The following is a 19,388-nucleotide window of genomic DNA, read 5'->3' as shown; positions in this document are numbered from 1 at the left end:
GCTGCCCCTTGTCACAGAATGCAAATTACAGCAAAAGCCTGACCAGATTATTTCAAGGTCACGAAGCAGGAATCTTTGCCAGTGCCATGAAGATAAAAATGTCTCAAGAGTCCTAGCACTGAATTTTAAAGTACACTTCCAAGCAGGAAATTGGCTTTTATCTTTTTCTATTCATATATATTTTCTAATACGAAGTGGCTTATTCTGAAACAAACACCTATCTCTTACAACTGGCTTCCCCATCCCACCTGCCCAGACCCCCATGCAAAACTCATACTGGGCTCCCAGCACTAGTGAGATTCTTCCTTCCCCATTAGAGACAAAGCACAGATGTTTGCTTCGTAACCATATGTTCTGAATTTGGAGTCTAAAAATAAAAAGCCTGTGAAAGCTCCTCAAAAGTCTGTGAAAGCTTTACAGTTGGAATCACTGTATTAAGCTGCCCACACTCCACAATGCTGTAATTATTCAGACTTCCATATTTTTTCAAATTAACAAATAAACTAGCTAACATATGGGCATTTCAAGCTGAAGTAAAAAAATTACGAAGGAACAGTATTCATTTTTTTTTCTAGTTCTTATCTTTGTAACGTGAAAAACAGGACTGCAAGAAGGAAATGTAGAAGAAAAAGGCGGAGAAGACAACTAAAAATAAATTCTACTCTGAATACTAAACAGCTCTATATAGGCTTAGTTACCTACCTGCTTGAGAAGGCTTTTGATGTTGCCAGAGACTATATGCTGGCATATTAGCTTTTGAACTACTGGGTGAGAACCTCTGTCAAGCTGTGTCAGGAAACTCAAACAGAAGCCCTAAGAAGAAGAATAATTTTGAGTGATAAAATGAAAAATCATTAGGAAAAAAAAAAAAAGATTAAAGAATCATTTCTGTTCAATACTGCACTTAGAAGAGAGGATTATCCTTTATCCAAACAGTCTTTGTAGCAAATACACACTGAAACAAACCCCAACATAGGTAATCACCTCATACAGTGAGCGTGGTATGCTGCTACATGGATTAGACGCTGCAAATCTCAATGCCCTGCAAAGTGTACGGAGACTATAGTGAGGTCTGTGGCCAGTTCCATCCACCAGCTTTGTTTCTGCTTCCTTTCTCACAGATAAATAAAAGCTGTAAAAATAAAGAGTTTACACAGTGCTGTTACTGATCACACCATTGCTCTAAGGAATTAAACCCAAAGTATGAACACTTAAGCTTATCTTCAACTGTCACTTTTTCTAAAAGCTCCAGGTTAGGAAAGCCATGCCAAACTCTGCCATCTGTATAGTCAGTGAAGCAAGGCAACAGAATATTTTAGAATGATATTTCTGAGAGAGTTTGATATACAGAGAATGACTATAAACTCAAAGTATTCTAAACATGTAACATTTCTTCAGGTTAATGCAGTGAGATAGTACACCTTGAACTAGGGGAAAGAAAGGTGACTTGATAAACACACAAGACTTTCATTGGTATGATCTACAGAAACAAACCATTTTAATCTCAGATGGGAAAGAGAACTGCAACAACCATGCCTTTTAACTGGTGCCACCAAGAAAGCAATTCTGAATAAGAAACCTCCCCACAAGTAGAGAAACCTTCAGAATTAAGAGGATGGATGTCTACCCTCTTCTGTTTCCTAAAGCCATGCAAGCTGCTGCGTAGGAAGCATTATAGTGTTTCCCAAAACAGTCTAACTACAGACTACAGTTACGTACTTTCTTTTTGTGACTTATTCCATCAAGGATTTAAGGAGATTACAACCAACTTACTTCACAATTCCTTGTACTGTATTTTTGTTCACATTCAAGCCTCTCAGATAATCCATGATAAGAACTTGCAAGTCCCCTTCATTTCTCAGTTCTTCTACATAAAGTTCAGTAAACCTGTAAGAATCAAATCAAACCATAACACTTAGACATCTGACCATATTAAAAAAATAATCATGTTATATATGATTCTCATGGTATATAACATTTAAAATTTTGTAAGCAGCAGAATACGGACTTGTCAAACTACCTACAGATAGACTCAAGAACCAAAGTAATTAAAAAAAAATAAGGTATTACCAATACTTTCAAGTAATTTATCCGAATTATTTTAACCTAGTAGGAGAGACAGGGGCGGCAGAAAAATGTCCCATAGCTCGAACCCAACTCTGGCTACCAGGGGAAAAGAGAATGATGGCTGTGGAAGTGGCTTTGGGCCCCTGTGAGGGAAATATACTGGGATTTGATGTGCTGGCGGTCAAACAATGGTACCTGCCCAATGGCAGGGTGCGGAGCTTTGGGAGCAGAGGGGCAGAGGCTATCCATGTGAGAACCTTGCAGGTTGCTCCTGCACTACCACAATCTAAAGTAACCTGTGTCTCTCAATACCCGCTGCCAGCCACTGCCAAATGGGGCATTTCGGAAGTAATTAATGATCTTGAGAAAAAAAGACATCATAAGTCGCACACATTCCCCTTATAATTCTCCTGTTTGGCCAGTCCGTAAACCAGATGGGAGGTGGTGACTAACAACTGATTATAGGAGATTGAACAGTAATTAACTGCTGCTGTTCCAAGTATAACCTCAATAGTAACAGCAATACAGGCTGCGGCCCACCCATAGATGACTGCTTTAGATGTCAAGGATATGTTTTTTATGGTCCCCTAAGGGTAGAGGACAAACCCCAGCTCACCTTCACTTGGGAGGGCACACAATACACTTTTAATCGGCTTCCACAGGGATATAGGCATTCCCCCACTATCGCTCACAATGCTTTAGCCAAGCTCCTTGATGCTGTGGAATTACCATCAGGTGTTCACATATATCAATATATAGACGATACCCTAGTCAGTGGGGATAACAAGGAACAGGTAGGGCAAGTGGCTGAGGCCATCTGGAATCTGTTAGTCAAGAATGGGCTAGATGTTCCATCTTCTAAATGCCAAGGTCCTGGACAAGAAATTAAATTCCTGGGGGCATGGTGGATAGCTGGAGCAGTTGTGGTACCTGACGACACTCTATCAGCTATTGAAAAGGGACAGACTCCAGGCAATAAAACGGAATTACAACAGCTGTTAGGTACTTTGGGCTACTGGAGAAAATATATACCAGGGTTTTCAGTGATTGCCCGCCCTCTCTATGACTTGCTCATAGACAAATCCCATAGGAAGTAGGATTGGACTTTGCAACATACGGAAGCCCTTAACACTCTGAAAGATGAGCTTAAAGCTTATCAGAGACTAGGCCTGCTGCACCCATGAGATCCATTAAGGGTGGAATGGGGATTTGCTGAACATGCCTTATACTGCGGCATGTTTCAAAAGGGACCGCAAGGACCAGCCAGGCCTGTATTATTCTCTTCCGCTTCATTTAAGGAGACTGAGCAATGATATTCAGATCAGGAAAAGGTGGTCCTTTCCCTCACTAGAGCGGTTAAGGAGGCTGAAAAGCTGCATACATCACAAGATGTTATGGTACAGGGTCCTTTCCCTCTCTTAAATTCAATCCTCAGTGGGTCACCTCCTCCGGAGGGAGTAGCCCAAAAGGCCACAGTCAGGAAATGGTATGCATACCTAGAAGGGATAAGCCAATTGCTCCCGCTAAAAGAGGGTCTGGTTAAGGTTTCAAACTACAACAACCTGTGAACCCCAATCCAACCTTGTTGTGTCGACCTTATAAACCTTCTCTGACTGAGGAGGCACCCGAATTTATGGCAGGCTCAGATACACAGACAGTGTGGTTCACTGATGCCTCTGCCTGTCAAGTGGGATCAAAATGGCAATATAAAGCAGTAGCATTGGAAATTGGTACTGGGAAGAAAGTTGAGGAAGAGGGTGAAGGTAGTGCACAAGGAGGAGAACCATGGGCTTTATTACTGGCCATAGAGAATGGTGCTACCATTGTCTATACTGACTCTTACGCGACCTTTAAGGGTGCTACAGAGTGGATATGTCAGTGGGAATCTAGTAAGTGGGAAATAAGTCATGTGGAAGTGTGGAGGACAGAGGACTGGCAACGTCTCCTGGCAATAGGGAGGTCCCAACCTTTAAAGGTGGGATGGGTGAAGGGACATGCTCAGGATAGAACCCCAGCTCTGAAATGGAACCAACAGGTGGATCACCTGACCCAAATCTGGATGGTCACCAGTGAGAAGGAAGATTGGGATAGACTAGCTGAATGGTTGCATATCAAGCGAGACCACTCAGAGAAAGCAGATCTCTATTATGAATGCAATTTCAGGGTTGGCCAGTGTCTATGACAACCTCTGAAGCAATTCTCACAGCTTGCCCACAATGCCGAATAAGGCTTAAGGCTAATCACCCAAATCAATCTCCGGCCCAGCATATCAGACAAGGCAAGGCTCTTTGGAGCACATGGCAGGTTGATTACATTGGTCCCCTGAAACCATCCCATGGGAGGAAATATATTTTGGTAGGAGTGGAGGTAGTATCAGGATTGTCTATGGCAATGGCTGTTGGCACAGCTACTGGAGACCAGACAGTCCAGGTTTTGCGAGAATGGTTTGGTATTCTACTTATTCCTGAATGTACTCAAAGTGATAATGGGTCGCATTTCACAGCCACAGTGCTACAAGACTGGGCATGAGGGGAAGGCATCAAATGGGTGTTTCACACACCATATTACCCCCAAGCTGCTGGTATAGTTGAGCGAACCAATGGCTTGATCAAAAAACATGCTGATGTCTCACACCATAACTGGGACACACGATTACCACAGGCAGTTTTTACTGTTAATAACTGATGGGGAAATCATGGAAGTCCAAAAATTCGAGCATTTTGTCCTACGGGACCATTAATGGGTGATAACTCTATACCAGAGGATCAGAGATGCCAGTTCCCACTGGGGACATACGTGGGCCAACCTGTCATGGTGAAACTGCCCTCCATTGGTATTGTTCCTATGGCCTTAGAAAAACCCAGAGGCCTGTATGCCTGGGAAGCCTTAGACGGGAACGAAAAGACTCACTGCATCAGTGCGCACTGGATAATCCCAGACTTCTAACCCTATGACCTGGTTTTAAGACCAAGGCCTAGTTTTGTGCTTTCTTACAGGACAATGAAGAAATGAGCCATTCCAGTGGTTCTACTGGTAGCGATGACGGTGGCAGGCATGGATGGTGAAGATCTGGATGACAATGTCATGGCAAAAATGATGGACATCAATATATCACGAGCCCTTGAGCTCACACGGCAGCAATGTAACAATTACAGTTGGAAGTTCAGATTGGATGGGGGAGGAGGTTATACTCATGTTGTTTATAGCTGGTTACCAGAAGTGATAAATGCTAGTTCGGTATGGAACACCAGATGTGGCTATATCCTCCAACTAACCCATGAGATCACGGGGTGGAGTTGGAATGGTACTACACCATGCCCTGAAATTCCATGGTATCCAAGGGAACACCAATATATAGCATTCTAGAACTGAGTTTACAACTATCAACCTTAGCCAATGTTACATCTGACAGTTTGGGACTCTTGAACAATCAGTTACAACATACTGGTAAAATGACTATCCAAAATTGAGCCATATTGGATTTGATGCTACTGAAAGATAAGGGTGTATGTGGAGTTTTGAACCTGTCGATGGACGACTGCTATGTTCACTCAAAATGTGTCAATGTAGCTTCAAGATCAACACAACAAAAGAAAGTGGCAAGAGACTCAGAGGCAATTGCTTCTGCACCAGGGACTAATTGGCTGGGAAAGGTTTTGATATGTTTGGATTTTCTTTGACAGGGTGGATGACCAGCCTTCTCCAGTCTTTAATAATGGTTGTAGTTAAGATTATCATTATCTGCATTACAATAAGTTGTATCAAACACGTGGTAGTGAAGTCTGTACTAACAGTTAAGTATACTGCCTTAAAACCTGTTAGTGTGCTGAATATTCCTGTGTCAGATATTCCACTTTAATTCTAGACCAGAATGAAATGATGACCCACAATGAGCATCAAATTCATCAGACTGTGCTCCCTTTTAACTTTGGAGGCAAGAGGTGACTGTACCACCACTCCAAAGAAACCAGTCAAATCATGACTGTAGTCACAGGGTGGATTGTGTGGCAGTATACCCTCCCCGACAGGAAATGAAACTTCTCCAGGCAGGGAGGAGAGGAAAAAAACCCAAACCCTAGAAGCCACAGGTTGAAAATTGAACTGACCGATCGAGATGCTCCAGGTACACTGAGGTGACCTTTTGGCCAATAGGGATTAAAATGACCACAGATCAGATTCGACAAGGGTATAAACGGGGTCCCACCGGAGGACATTTTGGGAATCAGTCCTCCTCGGAGCAGCAGGTCTGCAGTCAGGAACTCCCCCTTGGGTCGGGACACTGCCCAAGGTAACTCCTCAAGGTTGAGAGCCCTCATCTTTTAGGTGAGTGATATGTGCATTTTGAGTCATCATTTTAAAACTTAAGAATTCTTAAGTCAGCTGTGTAGTACTAATTCCCCTTACATCATTGAGCCTGTGGTTTACAAATGTTACCGGAGTACTAACTTTTTACTGAAGAATAAATCTGAGTTTTTACACCTGTTGGATTTGATTGTGCGTGCCTCCATAACAAGTAATTAAAAAAAAAAAAAAGGTATTACTAACACTTTCAAGTAATTTATCTGAATTATTTTAACCTAGTAGACTGAAAATGAATGATGGGACTATATTTTTCAAAATTAAAATTTTAAACAATTTGCAATAGATATCCAAACGTTACTACCTGAACACTGGAGCACTGACACAGCAGGAATGCTTTTCAAAGTGGACTCTCTAATGATCTCTGTTTTAAAAAGTGGACAGTTATATCACCCATTCTAATTTTGTTATGACTAGCATATCCAGGTTGTTTTCTCCTTTTACAAATATCCAGCTCAGCAATGATAAAATGAGAAAACTTGACAACAAGCAAAGGAAAATTAGCAGCTAAACATGTACTCAGTGAAGTTCTGAGTATCTTTAAATACGTTAACAGAATGTTTCACATTTAGTATGCTACATTGGCAGCTCTAGTTAATGAACATATTTTCTAACCGTTAGTTAGTCCAGTATATTTGCATCGGGTGTTGAATATGAGTCTGCAGCCCTTCCATACCATGCATTACAACAGCAAACAATAGCTCAGGACACACCACAGGAAACTTAAACCAACTACGCAATACCATTAACTTCAGAGGGGTGGATATTTTTGACAAATGCATAAATAAATTCATTTAAACTTAACAAGCCATGCTGAAGTCTCCTTTCTTCTGTACTACACTAACTTTCTTTCCTTTCACTCCTAAGCCAGGAGAGCTAATAGCAATAAAATCTTACTTTGCCACTAACAACTACAAACGATTAGTTACATATAGTTAGGGCCCCTCTACAGTCTTGCACAGTGTTCATGAATCTCATAAGGGACTACACATGTGACTTTTGGCACTCATGAGAGAAACTGCAACAAATACAAGCAGAAGATCTTTGCATTCAGGAACAGGTAGTACTGAAAATGGATTTGCCACAATTCCAATTTCCTGGCCACAGCTTAAATGTTTGAACATCACAAGTTAAATATTTTGAATATCACACAACTGCTCCACTGTGTAAACCACCCTCCTTCTGAATGAACAAGGTTGGATACGCAGCTTTTTGCAAGGATCATCAACTCTTCTGAGTTATCAAGAGGAAGGCTGTTAAACAAACACAAAGCACTTGTCTTTATTATCCCCATCAGATACATAAACTGCTGCAGTAGCACTCCTGGGTACTGACAGCTTAATTGTAAATCATTTTGCTGCCCCCAGTGACAACACTCTACACTACTGCTAGACCATTTGCTCATGCTCAGCAACTTTACACAAGTATTTTCCTGATGCTATTTCATGAAAAACCTTCACCCTGATGTGGAAAGCACCTCTCACAGGAAGTTAATTTGAGTTCAGACTTATATCCTCAGGCTTCAAATAAGGCATTCTTCACTGGGTCAACTTGTGAAGCTAGTTAAACTCTGAAAAAGACAGTGACTAAGTATTTTGTCACAGTATCATTATTTCCTACCTGTTTCTTATTCCTGGAGGAAGATTTTTCTTTCCAACATCTGTAGCTGGATTCATGCATGCAAACAAGCGAAAATCAGGGTGACGGACAAGAGGCTCTAAAGCAAAACAGGAAATAAGAGACATAAGGTTAATGCTACACATAGGTTACTTATTATGTTAAATGAGGTATATTTCATCTAAGCCAGTTTTCTATTACTGCACTATGCCATTTTCTTAAAATGCCATGGTGAAAAGTTTTCAAAGAATAACCCCATGTGATTTTATCAGAATTATCTCTCCATCTTCACAACAGCCACAGGCAAGACTTTTATTTGTGTGTAGCAGGATGTTTTAAGAACACAAAATATTTCAAAAATTATATAAGCCCTAAACTTGGAACTCCCTTTTGTCTCTTTCAGAACAATGGCCAGTGCTTCCCTTTGCCAGGAAGAAAACCCAGCCTAGGAAGCTCATACAACATTTGTCTCTATCTGTAGCTCCAGAAAACAATATTCAGCAATTGCATTTTTTACCTTTACATCTGTACTGGGTCTGGCTGGGAAGGAGTTAACTTTCTTCACAGCAGCCCCTGTGGTGCTGTTGAGAACACACCAATATTTTGGCTATTGCTGAATTGTGCTGGCACAGCATCAAGGCTTTCTCTTTTTCCGCACTCTGCCCTCCCTCCCCCAGCAACCAGGCTGGGACTGAGCAAAAAGTTGGGAGGGAACACTGTTGGGACAGCTGACCCAAGCTGGCCAAAGCGATATCCCCTACTATATAACATCATGCTCAGCAAAAAGAACTGGGGTAGAGGAAGAAGGGGAGGTGGTAATTTTTGTCTTCCAAGGTAGCTGTCACTTACGAGACTGGCTGGACTTTGGTCTGCTTGTGGGAGCTGGTTAGTGACTGCCTTTGCATCACTTGTTTCACATGACTGTTCTTGCTTTTGCTCTTCCTATTCTCTCCCCTTATCCTGCTGAGGGGTGGTGGGGTCACAGGAGTGAGTGAGAAGCTGTATGGGTGCTTAGCTGCTGGCTGGGGTCAGCCCATAAGGACTCAGAAAAAGCAAACGCCTTCTACATGTATTTCTAGCTGGAGAATATATTTGCAGGATCAGTGAAAGACAGTAACTACAGTAGCAACTGAATGTCATGTCCCATGCCCTTATCTGTCAAGCTACTTCAACTTTATTTAAAAAAAAAAAAAAAAAAAAAGTTACACTCCCTGAATAGTCTTTAGAGACAGCAATGCTTACTGAGGGCACTAGAGAGATCTGCTCCTTGTAGAGTCCAAAGAGGCAAAAGCTACAACAATTTCTGCAGCTGAAATCTCCTGAGCCACAATGAATTAAAACTCCCACTTCTTGCACAAAAGTGTGAAGTTTATAAAGAACACATTATCCTCTTCTCCACACATTCATTTTAATGGTAAATCTTCTCAACTTATTTTGAGCCATATAGCATAGGGAATTCAACTAGATATAGCATATATCTATATGTCTTGGGATAGCAAGATATAGCATAAGCAAGCACAGAAATAGTACCTGTGTCTCCTCTGTCTAGTAACACCAGCGACCCAGATGATCCTTCCAATAAACCACTCAGGCACTCTAAAGTCTCTGCTGCAGCCAAGTTAATCTCATCCAATAAAATCCACTCTCCTTTTTTTACTGCTTGTGCCAGAGTACCCTAAAAATAAGATAAATTTGTTAATCACGTCACCAGCAAAGATGTATCAACTGAAGCATCTGTATACTGGAAATGCTTGGTTTGCAGTCTATGGGTTGGTCAGACAAATGGCAATTCCAGACCTTTTACAGGAATAGCAGTTTTATTGCTCTCCCTCAATAATAGCAATTATTTTGCAAGTCACAGAAGTCAGACAGTTATCACCATTATCAGTAACCATTTAGATTGACTCAGATATAACAGAATTAAGCTCTCTTATTTGTGCAATGTTGCCTGTCAGTGATATCCATCACTGTGGTGCATAAGCTTCACTGACACCACTATGAGAATAAAGACAGTCATCTAAAGAAATCCAAAGACACAAGCAATATTACATTCCTCAGGGAACTGTATCTTATTAATTAAAACTATAATTAAGTCAGAGATTCTCCAACTATTCATGCAGTCATTTTTTAAAAAGAGGTCAATGTTACACACTTTACATGTAACTTGAGAGAGTACATTCAGACTAACAGGGTGACAAGGAACAAGCATGCATAAACCACCACAGTTTCTCCTAATCACACTTAATGTCATTAGAATATTATACCATGGGTTTGAAATACGTCAAAAAAAATCACTTCTAGATAAACAGCACAGATTCATAATATTAAATCCTTTACAGGAATCCCTAGGCAGGAGCATGTCCTACTGGAGACTGGTCAAGATGATATGACATACTGCTGGTATTCTTTTATACCAGTCCTAATTCCTATTACACAGCATTGAATTAATGTGTTACCAAGAAACATTCTCCCACTCCCCATCTAACCACCACCTCCCTGAAGTAGCACACTTCATTCCACAGAGTTATCATGGAACAAGTTTTACGTCACAGCAAGATTCTTGCCAGGAAGTTAGTTATACAATACTGATTGCAATGCCTTTTAAATGCTTCTCCTCATTATTCCTAGCATCAAAATGCAAATCTCTAAATACCTCAACAAATGCAAAGAGAAGAGCATTTTCCGTCATTTTCATCTGTTGATGAGCATGATTCAGTTTAAGACCAAATGCCTCCCACTTTTCCTTCAGTGGTAAGCCTGTAACCAAAATAAATTTAAGCTTGTACCATCAGAACGATAGCACAAAAAACATTTAACAACTGTATTTTAATCAAGCTGTTTCAAGCACAGAGATACAAGAGTAAGCTTGTCTGAGCAATGAAAACATTCAAGTTCTACAGATGACATCTCATGAATTAAAAAAAAAATAAAATTAAGTTTTGCTGGTTTGGTTTTTCATTTGTTGTGGGGTTTGGGGGGGGTGTTTGTTTGTTTGTTTGTTTTTAGTTTAGCTGAACACTATTGACATATGGGTACAGACAATTTGCTATTCAATCCAGCATGTTGTAGCTTAGGAGCAAATACTTATGCTGCACTTGGTTCCAGCTCTCCAATTCTGAGAAAGAGGCATCTCAGAAAAATAAATCCAAATTTACAAACCTTATGACAGAACAGATTAACAATGAACACTTCAGTATCAGTAAAAACACTGTTGCTTATCAGTTATAACATTATTTACTATTGCACTTATTTAAGATATTTGTTTAAAGTCACAGCCTGAGGTATATGCAGCATCATAATGACTCAAGTTGCTAGCTTTGCAAGTGAGCTTGTCTTTATTTTATGATTGTCAATACTTGCAACAAATAGTCTTTAAAACATATTTTTTTCTTTTTACATTTGTGGGCATTTATTTTAATATCTGCATATTCAGAAGAACCAGTTAAAAGAAGAGGTGAGACAAAGTTCATAATTAAGTTTACTTGGCCCATACTGAATGAAAGCTACAACTTCATTTGTTCAGCAGGTCTAGAACCAGAAACCATTCCATGCAAGACAAAGTGTCAATACTGCCTCTGTCCAAAATGGATTGTGAAGTATAAAACAAGAAAAACTTACACGGACACAAAACCACAATGAAAGAAAGTAAAGCACTAGGCAAGTCAGCATCACTGATGGTGAAACCAAGTAATCATCAAGCTCAAAGTCATTACTATCCTAAGAGAGCTATTATTTTGGGTTTGGGATTTTTTTTGTTGTTTTATTTTGCTTTGGTTTTAGAATAGGATATATTTGTGAGACCTAACAAGGTTCCCGGGCTGAAACAAAGTATGAATGCATTCACATGGAAGACTGACACACAAACAATGACGACTGCTCACCAACACAGCATACAAGTAAGTGCCGAGTGGAGATGAGATGTCAACGGCACCACAGGTCAGGCAAGTCAACCTTCACACTGTCAGACATAGCTTACAGCAGTGGTGAGTTTAAAAAAGGAAAAAAAAACCCACAAAACAAAACACTAACCCAACCACTATTCTAACCGTATTTTTAATGTTTTGTTGTAGACAGAGATTGCATTTTTCAAAACCAGAAGAAAGGATGTAATAAAGGGGATAAAAAAAAAAAAAAAACCAAACCACAAACAAACCTAAATTCAATGAACAAAAAATTCACCACTATTTATCTACTCTCTGCAATGGTTCACCACTAATGATATGTGTTTGATCAGTCTGAATTCTCACCAGATGCATTTTCTTTTGCTTCCTTATTAATAGCAGATTTATGAATATGTTGCATTAGTTTCAGCAGATCATGCCAACGTTTCTGCCTGTAGCAGGTCTGAATGTGTCCCAAGAATGTCTGATTTTTCTTCCTAGAGAATGTCTGAGAGAAGAGTTCTTCAAAAGACTCTCGCAGAGGTAGCCAGATGAGCTTGTTATCTACAGGCTTATAACTGAAGAGAAACAAGGGTAATTTCTTATTTGTGACACAGGAACATGAACTAGCATCTGTGAACTGAAACAACAACATTGTACATGAAGGAACCCTGGTTTCTGAAGTTTTTTACTCAACTAATGAACGAAGTAAAATTGCACATATTTAAATGCAACTTATGAGGCAATTTTTTAAAGACAGGACCAGCCTGATAAGTATTTTTACTACTACCAACCAGTACATCCAGTGAATATTACATCATATTTATTTTGAACAACTTAGCCATTTTTAAAGAGACATTGGGTTGTGCTTTTAAATGACTTCACCACATACATATGTTCACACAATTCAGTGAAACTGCCTCTGGTCTTCAGCAAGAACAACAAGGTTTCTCCGTGCAAACATGTTTCTTAAGATATTTATGCTATTACAAAACAGATACATGTCTAAAAACAATTCTTTGACAACAAAACTATACTTGCATTAGGAGCTTGTTCTGATACTGCCAATTTGTTATGCAGAACAGACAAAACAGTAGTCAGTGACTCACCCCCCTAACAGATCTGCTGTGTCACTTTGTTGGTTCATGTTGATAACCCTCAAATGGTGTCCTTGAAACAGAAATAGAAAGCACCATCAACCTGTGGGATTTTTTTGTTTGCTTGTTGTTTTTTTAAATCATCTTCATATAGAAGTTACAGTCTTTGCACTTTATTTACCTGTAATATGAGCAAGGTACTGAACAGTTGAGGTTTTGCCAGTTCCTGTTTCACCAACCAAAAGCACAGGCTCTCCTTTGACAACACACACTGCAAGCTGTTCAATCAATACTGCAGACGGCCGTGTGGCAGCAAAGGTTTGTTTTGCTCTGAAAAAAAACCCAAAACCAAACAAAGGAAGCAACTCAAACCCAAGATTTATCAAGGAGCTTATTTCAATTTTACCTTTATTATTTTTTTAGAGGAGTGGCTTGATTTAGGATTTTTTTTTTTTTTATTTATTAAAAATATAGGTTTGGAAAAAATTAGTTCCAAGATACCCTTATAAGATACTTATTTTTTTCAAGTTACAGTCTAGAAATTCAATGTTTCCAAAGAGCTTCCTGGCCAGTGGAGTTTATGCCACATACTACAAAAATCTCTCTTTAAAAAGACAGTTTAATCAAAATCTTATTATAACAGCTGTAGATCCACACTGCTTTCAAGAAACTCTAGTTCAAAAGAAGCTGAAAATCTCCATGCTTTGGCTGCCAAAACTGTGATGCAGACAGCCTTAAAGATACCCAAGGTAAAACTCAGATCACAAGAGAAAGAACTCATATTCCTTTCATTAGAGTAAGAATATCCAATTTGCATTTTTTTTTTATTCCTGTGACTTCCAATCTATTCTATTCCACCACAAAAATATTTTGATTCACATGGAAACTACATGATATTCTACCTTTGTACAGTGAGAGCCTGGGTTTGTTTCTTCATGAGATGCACTCTTCCGACAGAAACTTCTTGTTCCCGTATCAGAATTTCTGGTTTATAGAGTTCACAGAAGAACTCTACCTGTGAAGAAAGCACCAACATTTCCAATACTAATTGCCTACATCACACCAAGAACACCCATGCTATGCTACCAGTATCACTTTGCAGCAAGCTAATTTTTCATGGTAAGATTTTACATTTTGCAGATTTTACATACTCATCACCTAAAATACTGAAGGACCTTGAAAGTGTTACTGTACATACAAATGTCATCTTTCAATTTAGTAACTTGGTAATGGGTCTATGCCATTGTATTTCTACTTTGTCTACTTCCATGGTAGTTCAACTACATAAACTTCAATCTGGGAACAGTTATCTTAACTAATAAAACCCAAACCACCTCCCTCAAAAAAACCCTTGGTGAATACCTCTGTGTAAACAAGGATATTTTGACATTGGCAGAGCATAATACATTCCTGTATTGAAATAATGCAAAGGAAGGACAAACAGAAAAAGCCATAGAAGTTTCAGGGATCCATCTGTCCACCCAGCTAGCAAGTTTCTCCATCTTCAAGTAACAAAAGAGAGAATTTTCTTTGCAATCAAACTTCTATAGTCAGAAATACTTGACAAAGTAATGATTTAGTTTAATTCAGCCATTTATATCACACACTATTAATATATAGGCTCTAGAGACATACTTGATTTTGGAATCAATGATTACAGAACAAGTAGTAAGGAAGATTATGTTTCTCTCTGATCTCTTTAAGTGATTAAAGTTCACTGTAACCACCAAAGAAAAAACACATTCTTTACTACTCTGTGCATCTAGCAGTATCATGCACTTAGGCAAGTGTGCTGTTCCAGCTGTGTGATCCTTCTTTTGCATGAGGCAGCCATTTGCAATCTGCTCTGAAACAGGTTCACTGGAACTTTCAGAGAAAAAAAACACAGCTGAAAATAAAACACGAGAAAACTGCAGATCCCAGGATAGTACAGAAAGGAAAAAAAGTGTTTGGGACAGAGAGATGGGCAAAATTTAAAAGAAAAATAGTAGAACACTGTCCTGGTTTTGGCTGGGATAGAGTTAATTTTCTTCCTAGGAGCTGGTATAGTGTTATGTTTTGGGTTCAGTATGAGAAGAATGTTGATAACATACTGATGTTTTCAGTTGTTGCTGAGTAGTGTTTAGACTAAGTCAAGGATTTTTCAGCTTCTCATGCCCAGCCAGCAAGAAGGCTGGAGGGGCACAAGAAGTCGGGAGGGGAGACAGCCAGGACAGCTGGTCCAAACTGGCCAAAGGGGTATTCCATACCATGTGATGTCATGTCCAGTATATAAACTGGGAGGAGGGGGGCTGGGAGAGATTACAGCTCGGGAACTAACTGGGCATCAGTTGGCAAGTGGTGAGCAATTGCATTGTGCATCGCTTGTTTTGTATATTCCAATCCTTTTATTATTATTGTCATTTTACTATTTTTATTATTATCACTATTATTTTCTTTCTTTCTGTTCTATTAAACTGTTCTTATCCCAACCGACAAGTTTTACTTTTTTTCTCGATTCTCTCCCCCATCCCACTGGGTGGGGGGGAGTAAGCGAGCAGCTGCATAGTGCTTAGTTGCTGGCTGGGGTTAAACCACAACAAACACATTTAAATTAATCACTAGAAAAATTGGAAGTTAAAGAATATTACCAAAAAACACCATGTTAATTATAGCTCAACATACCTTTTTCTTGGAAATGTTTAGTTTACTTCCAATAACTTTTGCCATTTTCTGTCTGCTCCCTTGGTTGGACAGCATAGCTGTGAAACAGTCCAATGCCTGTCAAGGGGAAAACAAACCAACCTCTTCAATTCAAATTTTGTATGATATGATCTGACAAGCACCATCTTAATTTACATGAGCCTGAATCCAATCTAGACATGGTAAATAAAATCATTTCACTCTCCACAGATCGAGTCAAACAATGGAGTTCAAAAGTATGTAATAAGAACTTCTAAACTCTGTGGTGTAGTGTGTTTCTACTGAAAGGAAAAAAACTTTTCAATGCCCAGTCACAGAAGCTATTTTTAGATGAATGGACCAAAACGGAGAAGGAAGTAATGTTGTAAGATCTCACGTCTTAAAACCACCTCTGACTGATGCACGCCCAAAAAATTCCAAACCTGGAATGCAAATTGATGCATAGGAAAGTAGGAATGAAGCTTCATATTACAAGAAAAAGGAAAGATCTTAAAACTTTTACTCTCAGTCATATGCAATCCCAGCTCATATCAGTTAAAACTGTGTTGCAGCATGCTGTTTTTACAACAGCACTAAGTCTAGATTGGCTTTCAGCACATTACTACAACTTTCCTAGTAGTAAGGAAAACCTCCAATAGATGGATCACAAACATTCCAACTACAGTCCAATTGCTTCAAATAAAACTACATGTAAATTCCCATCTCACATTCCCAAATATAGTATTTCAAGATATGTGAGACAATGCTAGAATTTGGGTAAGCAATTTCTGGATCAAGTCTTACTGCACCTCCTGAAAAATATTCACTGCTGTGGTTGAAGAATTACTGTCGAAGTTGTAAGCAATCCTGCTGCACCAGTTCAGTAAGTCTCTAAAAAGAAAAACGAAAAGATTTGGTACAATCAAGCAAAAACACATAGCACCTTCTTTCATGTTCAGCTTAGGTCATTATGTCCTCTTCTGGCAATTGCACATTTAGTTGTTGTGCAAGTTGTACACAGGAAGACATATATAAATAAGATGTTATTTCTAAAGAGTAGCTGAGCGCATGAAGACCAACAGTGTTGCTTTCAGATATGTTGCTTAGAAATAGATAATACATACTCCATTAAACCACAAAGTAATTATGAAATAGAAAAAATGAAAAGCAGCAAGCTTTTCATCCAGAAAGGTATAAACCCCCCCTATTTTTTCAAGATACTGATTCCTTATCAACAACAAAATCTTCCAAAAGGCAAGAAAAGGAAACATCTAATTCTAGAAAAACAACAACTGTTTTAAAATTAGTGGCATTCCTATGCTTCACAAAAATATTGGGTACTACCCACACCTAGTATTTACTGACTAATTCACAAAGCATTAGTTACAGAAATTCCACAAGTAGAACTGACATTTGGTATGACAGGAAGAAGTAATTGAACATCAAGCTGCATTTCATCATAAAAATTCTGAAATTAACAGTACACTACAGATCTGGTTATTTTCAGTCATCTGCAGGTTAGAATGTTCTGAGTGTCTAATATGAAATTATCTAGATAAGCAAATATATACAATTGCTGAAAACATTATCTACTAGCACATTTCAGTTCTTAACTAGAACTGATATTTTGTGTTAAAATGAATTGAGAAGTAATCCATATGGCTTGATACCGACTCAGCACCACATATGACAAAACCTACATTTTATTCTAAAAAAAAAAAAGTGCAAATAGGAAGTCCTAAATAATTCAGATTGAGATTTTTTAAAAGATACATTAATCATTATTTTAAAATGAAAAATGGATTTTCCCAGTTTTTATAAAATTCCAGTTTAGTTATTCAAACTTTTATTACTATTTCTAAAAAATTAAGAAAAATAACAAAGATACACCCTTTTATCTCTACAGTTAGCTGACTAAATTTTCTTCTAATAAACGTGTAAGAAAAGACAACCTTAGAGAGAGTTCTCGTCCTTCCAGATTTGGTTTCTTATTTTCTGATCTTGATTCTGATGAATCTTCTGGTGTGTGCCTGGAGCCAGAAGCACTGTTTTCTGATGCCTGATACTTGTCTCCTGTAACGTGAATGTAAATGTCTAGCAAGTGATCAGTTACAAGAGCAAGGTTGGGGTATCTCCTTTGAAGAACCTGAAAAAAGAAAGAAAAAAGAAAAAAAAAAAATCTTTAGCATCGGAAGGAAACCACCAGCCCCCCAAATTTTAACAGGATACACTTCAATAGATACATAAGCTAGCAAGCTGCACAAAACCACCTTCTTGAAATCTCTCATCTGAAAAAATAAGTTATTGTGACTTGTATGATATTGATTTTGATGCCAGAAGCGAATTTTGCCAACTCAACTTTACTTCATTTAATACGTTTGCACAAATACCAACAGCAAGAGAAAAAGGTACATTCAACCCTATCTAAACTCAAATCATACAACTTTAAAACTGATAACGAAAGTTCTTACCTCCTGTCCTTTTTATGATTGAATTTTTTTGAGCATTCAAGTTGCCTATTCACTGCGCTGATAAAGACACATTAAGGGGCTAATTTTTCTTCTGTAATTTCCTTTCAGCCCAGTTCTCTCTGTTAAGCTTGCCAACCAAAATTATTGCTTCCCAAAATAAGCTTTTCACAGATACAGGCCAGAAAGACTGGTCCTACCCTGCCAGACTGACTTTTAAGATTAACCAGCAGAACATGAGTCTATTTTCAAGACAAGCACATGTTTTCTACCACTGTCTCTTCTTCTACTACTACAGAATCTTACACAGTGTTTGATTTATATGTTTTTATGACTTGAGCTAGAAAGTTACAAAAAAGAACAGAAAGAACCTCATAGTAAGTGACACATTTAGCACCGAAGCTTCCTTTTTTCTTAAGGTTTTGACAGCCAAGCTTTACTTGAATATTGGTCCTTTGTGAAGGTCATCTTTGACATCAGTTTGGCCAGATAGCCTTTTTTAATACTGCAACTGTGAGCTTCCTAGAATTCCTGCCCAGTTGGATCTATTTGTAGTAGAAGCAGCTACAGCACAGAAGAATGTGTATGTGCAGCAAACTGTCTGCAGAGGCCTCCCCGTGCATCTACTTGCTTCCCCTCCAACAAAATCTGCAAGTATGAAAATAAGTGCTGTTCTTGCCCCATTCCTAACAATTATCTGACAAATGACAAAAATGGAAAAACACACAGATACTTAAGGTCACCCATAACTGTGCTGGCTACTGAACAAGTCCCAAGGAGTGAATGAATCCTACTGAAAAACTATCTTCTTCATTCTAGAAAATTCAGAACTATCTCCTCAACTCTTCTGCTAGAGACTGTTCATCCCCTCTTCCCTTAGGTAAGGCTGTTTTAAAATCAGATCCTATTCTGAGCTCTGTATCACAAGGAGAATCTCTAGAGAATTCTATTTTCATTTAAGCCCTGGGCTCCCTTAATTTTTTGAAGCACTATACAAAGCAAACATTCCCTAGAGATGCTAACAAAATATGTCAATAGAAACAGTTATTTGTAATTGATAACTGACCATTTTTTGATCGCAAAGCTTAGAACTCAGGATTAGAGTAAGCTTAATTTTTTTTTTCTTTTTTCTCTGTTTTTAAATCTCTGTGGGCTATAGAATGGCTAAGTAATTTGATTCTTAGACCCGTTCAAAACAGAACTGTGTTTGCCAAGGCAAGTTCCAGGAATCTTTGTCC

At 38.7% G+C, this 19,388-nt stretch overlaps 1 protein-coding gene across 2 annotated transcripts in view; it reads right to left on the bottom strand.

Annotated features, from left to right (window-relative positions):
- Positions 1–19,388, bottom strand: part of MDN1 (midasin AAA ATPase 1) — a 106,829-nt gene that overhangs the window by 71,201 nt on the left and 16,240 nt on the right. For both annotated transcript variants that reach the window (XM_052781511.1, XM_052781512.1), the window contains exons 10-22: positions 17,635–17,828; positions 16,492–16,573; positions 15,686–15,781; positions 13,924–14,036; positions 13,203–13,351; positions 13,034–13,094; positions 12,291–12,502; positions 10,697–10,800; positions 9,574–9,718; positions 8,047–8,143; positions 1,774–1,887; positions 985–1,132; positions 703–813 (exon numbers count right to left, since the gene is read on the bottom strand). In XM_052781511.1, coding sequence (XP_052637471.1) covers positions 703–813; positions 985–1,132; positions 1,774–1,887; positions 8,047–8,143; positions 9,574–9,718; positions 10,697–10,800; positions 12,291–12,502; positions 13,034–13,094; positions 13,203–13,351; positions 13,924–14,036; positions 15,686–15,781; positions 16,492–16,573; positions 17,635–17,828 — 1,626 coding nt within the window. The remainder of the gene's footprint in view (positions 1–702; positions 814–984; positions 1,133–1,773; positions 1,888–8,046; positions 8,144–9,573; positions 9,719–10,696; positions 10,801–12,290; positions 12,503–13,033; positions 13,095–13,202; positions 13,352–13,923; positions 14,037–15,685; positions 15,782–16,491; positions 16,574–17,634; positions 17,829–19,388) is intronic.

Source organism: Harpia harpyja, chromosome 3 (assembly GCF_026419915.1).
Source record: "Harpia harpyja isolate bHarHar1 chromosome 3, bHarHar1 primary haplotype, whole genome shotgun sequence".
NCBI classification, from domain to species: domain Eukaryota; kingdom Metazoa; phylum Chordata; class Aves; order Accipitriformes; family Accipitridae; genus Harpia; species Harpia harpyja.
Note: the sequence above shows the minus strand (reverse complement) of the source record. Positions and strands in the feature narration are given on the sequence as shown.